General features: G+C 30.4%; 1 protein-coding gene across 3 annotated transcripts; it reads left to right on the forward strand.

The window, feature by feature from the left end:
• Positions 1-2,498: 2,498 nt before the first annotated feature.
• LOC104116088 (uncharacterized) lies at positions 2,499-6,144 on the forward strand. 3 transcript variants are annotated; one of them, XM_009626879.3, is made up of 7 exons: positions 2,499-2,580; positions 2,668-2,964; positions 3,577-3,670; positions 5,100-5,218; positions 5,371-5,478; positions 5,572-5,667; positions 5,746-6,144. In XM_009626879.3, exons 2-7 carry the CDS (start codon positions 2,668-2,670, stop codon positions 5,800-5,802), a joined length of 771 nt encoding a protein of 256 aa, XP_009625174.1. In that variant the 5' UTR covers positions 2,499-2,580; the 3' UTR covers positions 5,803-6,144. The 3 variants fall into 3 exon arrangements, with proteins under 3 accessions (XP_009625174.1, XP_009625175.1, XP_009625176.1); XM_009626880.4 differs by having other exon boundaries at positions 2,522-2,964; positions 5,746-5,803; positions 5,896-6,144; XM_009626881.4 differs by having other exon boundaries at positions 2,522-2,964; positions 5,746-5,803; positions 5,915-6,144.
• Positions 6,145-7,184: the final 1,040 nt, after the last annotated feature.

A 7,184-nucleotide genomic window follows, 5' to 3' on the forward strand; every position in this document is an offset into this window, starting at 1 on the left:
CAGAGCCGGGTATGGGAGATATCGGACTCTGGCAGAGTTAGTGTGTTGATCGCAAGGATTCAAGGTAGAGTTGATTGGTCGCCGCAGTCTCTTAGAGTCTTTCCATTTTATTGTATTGTCAACTCTTATTCGAACAGTATTGTATATTCGATCTTGAGATTCATTGCATGTATTCAGTTAGAGTTCGTGACTCAGTATTACCAGTCTTTGGAAGGTGTTATAATTATTTTCGATGTTGGTTTCGACACTTGTATTAAATTATATGTTTTTAAAAAAAATGGCTTGAATTGTAATTGTAATTGACTTACCTAGTCTTAGAGACTAAGTGCCATCACGACGCCTGTGGTGGAATTTTGAATCGTGACACAAAACAACCAACATATTTAATTTTTCAATTTATTTTATTTATCCTTATTAACAAAAGTATTTTTATGTTATTTATTTGTTTCAGTATTAACTATTAGGTCATATATATAAATATTCCTAAAGAAGTCCTCATAAATCACAATAAAGGTATGAGAAGTTTTGCAAGCGGGGTCTCTTCGTTTATTGAGCTAACTAAATGAGATCAGCATTCACCATTTTCTGAAACTTAAAATTTCTTAATAATATTATTCATAAATTATGTGAGGTAATATCCAATCAGTTGAACTCAAGTACCGTGTTACTAAATATTATTAATGAATAGCTTCTAATCAGTTAGATGTAATTTGATTTTATGATTCAAAAAATTAAAATGCGTATGCAAATAATAATAAATATTACAAACACTATTGTAATGATTTATCTTAATTTACATTAAAATTTACATGAAATAGACTTTTATACTTTTCGAGAATTATATTACATTATAATACCTTCATATGGTCAGAATAATAATACTAAATATTAATATTTTATCTTAATTTTTTATGATAATCATTTTATTTCTTTACAGAAACACATGTTGTTGGGTTTAAACAATACCCATCCAATTAAATTCTCTGTATGATAATTAAACCTAATAATATGGAGTCTTTTTTTTATTTTTCGCATTCTTCACTTAAATTTCAGTAAGGAATAAGATGAAATTCATATTATGTATTTGAGGAAATAGAATTTATTTTTTAAGGTCATAAAGAGCATAATATTATTACATGATATATTTGATTACGAGTCAACATATTATTTTGTTATGTTTGAGCCACTAAAGCAAACACACAACTCATATACCAAAGTTATGATAAGACATTAGAATTATATATCTATCTATACTGTATTAAAAGCACGAAGTACCATATTGAAAGCACGAATCCCCTATCGAAATATCGTTCGCCTTTTCCCCCCCATAAAAATAGGTTTCACATTGGACAAAATTATAATTATAATTTAATTATTTTTCTAATATTTAAGAATTTCAAATCAACTAAAATATTAGTTTTTAAATCTTTCCTTATTTGAATTATATAAATTCCTAATATTTAGGAACTTAATTCACCTAAGAAATTTATATCTTTAGAATTCTGATCCTAATTAAATAGATATCCAAGAGCAGGCGCTATCCATGTGTTTTCATTCTTCCTAATTTTTCTTTTAATGAGAATATTGATTTTATATCATTAAATTCTTATTCTGATTAAATAGACTATCCCAGATCAAATGTTAGGTTCATACATGTATTTTCACTCTTTCTTCCTAATTTTTTTAACAAGTATAATAAAAATTATTACTATTATTGTTATTACTAGAATTACTAGAATATTTAAAAAGTACATTGATCAATAATTTGAACAAATTACTAACAAATATTTAAGAATACAATAGAAAGAGAGAATGAGAGACGGAGAGAAGTGATTGATAAAAGGCAATAACACTAATGGTTTTACAAATACAAATCCAAAAGTGAAAATCATGTCAATTATTTTTACGCTTTGATAATCATTTTTTTACACTTTGATTTTCATTGGATAAAATTATAATGACAGTTAATATTTAAATTACGGATAAGCTAATATGAAGAATTTGACGTGATACACACGTGCAACGCACGCACACTAAAATTAGTGTAGTTATAAGAAAAAAAGAACATTTAGAGCCCGTTTGGACATAAGAAATTTTTTATTTTTTTCAAAATGTTTTCACTTTTTTACGAAATTAGTGTTTGGCCATAAAATTTGTAATTTTCACTAGATAAATTTTAGAATTTTTCAAAAATTTAAAAAACTCCAAAAAGTTATTTTTTAAAATTTTCATTCATATCACTTATAAAACTTCAAAAATAACCCAAAATTATATTCATGTCCAAACGCAACTCTAATTTTCAAATACTATTTTCGCTTTAAAAAAAAATTCAGTTTTTTTTGCAATTTTACAATTCCTATGTCCAAACGACCACTTAATATTAAATTATTTCTAAATTTAAAAATATTATAATTATTTTTATAATAAATTGACTAATAGAGTATTAAAATAGTGACACATAAAGTAAAACTGAACTTGGAGTATAATATAAACTTTGTAATTTAAAATAAATAATTCTTGGTTAGCACATGAATTAAAGTTTCCGGAACCAAACCGTCAAAAACTTGTGTACCCATTAAGGTAACTCTATTCAATAATCAGTAATAAATCAAAACAAAGAATCATTTGTGCTTTGTTTTGGTTTTATTTGTTGGTTTTAATCATCAGATGGAATCGAAAGATGGAGTTGGAGAAATAGACCGGTTAGAGAGGGGTTTGTTAGTGGAGCATGTCTCAGACGACGAAGAAGAAGAAGCAGTTGTTTATACGGCGTCGTTTGAAGAAGCTGAAGATAATTTCGTAAAATATCAAACAGCTCGATGGGTATTGTATTCACTGCTGCTAATATTGGCTTGGGGAATAGGGCTAATCATGTTGCTTTACTTGCCCCTTCGGAGGTATATTTTGCGCAAAGATATCCGCTCCAGGAAACTTTATCTCACTCCCAATGCCATTGTTTACAAAGTAAAGTAACTCCTTTTTTTCCCCAGATTCTTTTTTCTTTTACTAATTATTTACCGCCTCCGTCTTAATTTATGCAACCTGTTTAACTGTGCATGAAGTTTTAAGAAAGAAAAACTTAATTGTGTGCTCATTAAATATTTATAAATATTAAATTTAAAATCCATATATTACCACTTGAAGCTGTCGTTTTAAAATTTAGAATCCATAAAGTTGAAATCCCGGCTCCGCCACTAAATTTAAGGGTTAATTGGGAAGGTTAAAGTTATATTGTTTCTAAAGAAAATGTTTTTTTTTTTTGGAACAAACTAAAAAGAAAATACCATCACATAAATTGGGATAGAGGGAGTACTTGTTTTGCTTCTTTGTTCATGTATCATATTGGTGTGTGCATGTTGTATAAAAAGATATGATTTTGTACACCCTTTTCTCATTTAATTCATTTGTGCTAACTTGCAATCTTCAATTTTTATATATGATCTTGGTCAGTTTGATTAATTAGCCTGATATTATGCTATTGTATACCATGGATCAAATGTGACCTTTACTTGAATTATATAAAAGATTTTCTGCACGTGTGTCAAGTTTTGCTTAGTGTTTGATTTTCTGGTCTAGGTAACAAAACCAGTTCCATTTCCTTGTTTTGGGGATTTGAAAAAGGAGAAATATGTTCTATTGCCATCAGTTGCTGACATTATAGTTGAACAAGGTAAAAGTGATTTTCTTGCTCTGTTTTTTGTTGTTGAGATATTTCGGTCAATTGCCAAGTTGAGATGTTTTTGAATTTTCTAGTATAGATGATATGAATGAGCTAGGATATAATGTTTACCTCTTATTGATGGCTGATATTTCTAGTTCAATTATAATCAAGTTATTCGTGCATGAAAAAGGAGAAGAAAAACATTTCAGCGTCTCTTTTTATGGGTTCCTTGAAGTTCCTTAGTTCCTTAAGTATGCAGAACTTTTAATAAGCGGTATCGATATTCAAGAAAATAAACAAACTAGGACAAATAATGAGAGAGGAGAAGTTTTGTAACAATAATTATAGCAAATCAATACGTCCAAAATATACAAATCACAAAAGTAGAGTAAGCTTTTTAAAATTAAGATGCCAAATTTCATTATATATGCTGAAATAACTTTTTACGCATTGAATTTTTTTTCTCATTTATAGTGCATGGAAGTATTTTGTCCAATAGGATTAATTGATTATTTTTGAAGATGAGATTGAGTGTTACCTTTCTGTGAACTCCAATTTTTCAGAGGGACCAAGCTAAAAGTTTTAAAAAGAAAATTTATCTCAACTGTTGGAGTTCAATCCCGCAACATCATTCAAGGAAATGAAGCACTTTTCCAATACGCCGAACGCCACTATTTGGCATAAAGGGTCATCTTATATATAATATTAGTTTCTTTGTTTTTACATATATATGTACATTGTAAAATTTTCTGACCAAGCGGTGTCAGATGACACTGCTTGGGTAAACGTGCATCTGCCCCTGCACCTGATATTCTCCTAAAGATTTCACAGTGGGCCTTTTAGATGCTCCCGGTTGTGAATCTCCTGATAAACTCTAAACTCGATTGGGAGGATACAAGGGAATTTTAATCCTGCCAGTGCATTTTTTTAACTAGCTGGAGTTTTAACTCCACCTACAATGTTGGTACCTAAAAGAACTGGAAAAAGAACCTACCACAATCATCTAGTTGTGACTTACTGACATTCAATAGTGTTTAGTATTGAATACATGATCTTTTGCTTGATCTCCCATGGGGCTGATAAAAAAATGAAGGATCAAAAGTACATGTAGTTGAGTAACTGACCAAATGAATGCTCCTTTCTTTTCCAAAAAGCGGAAAGCGACAACAAACTATAAGAGCAGGATAGATCTTCTTTAGGTTAAAGCTTCAACATAATCTTTTTTCTGTAATTTGGTCAACCAGTACTTCACCGGGTGCGTGAAAAAATTTACTGCTCGGAGGCATTTCTTCCAGATATCTTCTTGTGGATTATCATATCAAAACTTTGCAAATCCAGAGAACGAACACTTGCAGAAATGCACTCCTATGATTTCTATCATTTGCTAGGCTTGGTACGAGATCAAAGCTTGAGTCTTCTGTACTGATGTAATTGCCAGGTTATTTACAGTCCCTATGTGGGGTCTATTCGGTGAGAATTGAAAATGTTGGTGTGAGAAGGTCCCCAAGTGATGATCTCCAAATCCAAGGAATTGCAAATCCTCTTGATTTCAGGAAGGTCTGCTTTACCTCTAGTTATTAACTACTTATTAAGATTATTTTCTCTTAGAGATACTAATAATCCCTCCTTAAGCGAGCTTGCTATAGTTTTAAAAACCGTGCCGTGAATCTAAGATATGGTGACATGTGAATCTATGATACATTTTCTAGGCTGTTCTAACGCGACTATCAAATCTTAGAAGTGAGGCATTCTCTAGACAAGCTTCAGCTGTTGATAATACTTTGAATTTGAGAATTGGTTATTCCTCTGCTGCTTCGGTATGTTGTGACTAGATCAAGTCTTTTGTATTTTCTTGATCTCTTTTTTTTATTCAATAGCAAATTCTTGGTCTCGTTTTTTGTGATTGGCAGATGTCCCCATCCAGATCCATCAGACATGATTCTTTATCTCATTCGGGAGACCTCGCTGTATTACATAAGCTGGAAGAAGTTGGAAGTTCCGTGAAGGTAAAGAAGTATACGACTTTCCCTAAATCAACTTGAGTATGTCTTCTGCTGTCTAGTAATGTATGTGATTTTGCTCAGAGGGTTCAAAATCTGATTGAAGAACACCACCTTCAAACACCAGAACATGCGGCTTAAGGTAAGCGCGTGTACACAGGAGGTCATATAATTCGGCGGCCAACTCTGTTCATTACTTTCAATGGTTATATCATGTTATTATTAGCTGCACAGGCGCATTTGTTCATTTCAGATGCTTGGCAAATGAGTTAGGATGTTTCTCTAGAAAATCTGCAAGTTCAGATGCTTCTCATTATGTGGGGTTTGCTTCCTCATTCCATATCAAATTTCATTTGCTCAGCGTAGCTTTTTTGGAACTAGAATTAGGTTGCCCAGTTAACAGTCTAGTCAACATAGGTAGCTCATTCAATTAACTGTCTCATCTCGAGTTTTTATAAATATTTGCAGTGTTTGTTGTGAAAATATCTGTTTGCAATAAATTATACTCCCCATATAGGGGTGTACAAAGGAAACCGACAAACCGCACCAAACCGATAATCCGAGTCAAACCGAGAAAGACTATGGTTCGGTTTGATTTGGTTTGGTGTTTGAAAAAATTCGACCATAATTGGTTTGGTCTGGTTTTAACTAACAAAAGTCAAACAGCAATCAAACCAACCCGACATTACATGTATAGAATGTTTGAATATATTTAATACATAAAAGTATTTATTGTAGTGTAATGCATAAATATTTTTTAAACTTTTTCATAGTTTTATTTTTTAACGTATTATTTCAATTTTGGACTTATAATTTTTGAATGCTCCAATAAGTTTTATACTTCATGAATGTTAGTAACTCAAATAAAGTCCAAAACAATCAAATCAATATTAATGCTAACAAAAGACATTTAATCCAATTGTACTAGAAATGATTATAGTACTGGATATCTATTTTTTTTAGTTTTTTTATGGTTTAGAAAAAAATGCATAACTATTTTTTTGTGTTTAGTCATATAAATAATACGTAGTACTTATTTTAACAATTTTGTAATTTTAGATTATGTCTATTTATATTATGACATATTAATAATATTTTTATGCGATTTTATTATCTTTATTATTGAATCTTTTAGTATGTTATCATGAATCATCTCATATTTTATATTATTTTCTTGAAAAACTTCTGTCTTGGATTAAAGAAATATTTGGCGCATAAATTCTACATTTTGTACTATGAAGGTTTTGTGAAAAAAAAACGAAAAAACTCGAAAATTCAAAAAATTCGAGATTAAAAAATCTGATTTTTATTGGTTACCCGACACAACTGATTTGGTTTGGTAATAGAAAAATTCAACCAACCCGACATATGTACACCCATACATATATAATCGGCAAAGCATCATTTGTTGTATTCAATCACCCAATGATGACGACAGAGACAATTCAAAATAATTTGGTTATTGCAATTTAATGCATTATGAGTCTTCATATGATGACCACATCAATGCAATAGTAGGTAAA

This window comes from Nicotiana tomentosiformis, chromosome 7, assembly GCF_000390325.3.
Source record: "Nicotiana tomentosiformis chromosome 7, ASM39032v3, whole genome shotgun sequence".
Lineage (NCBI taxonomy): Eukaryota > Viridiplantae > Streptophyta > Magnoliopsida > Solanales > Solanaceae > Nicotiana > Nicotiana tomentosiformis.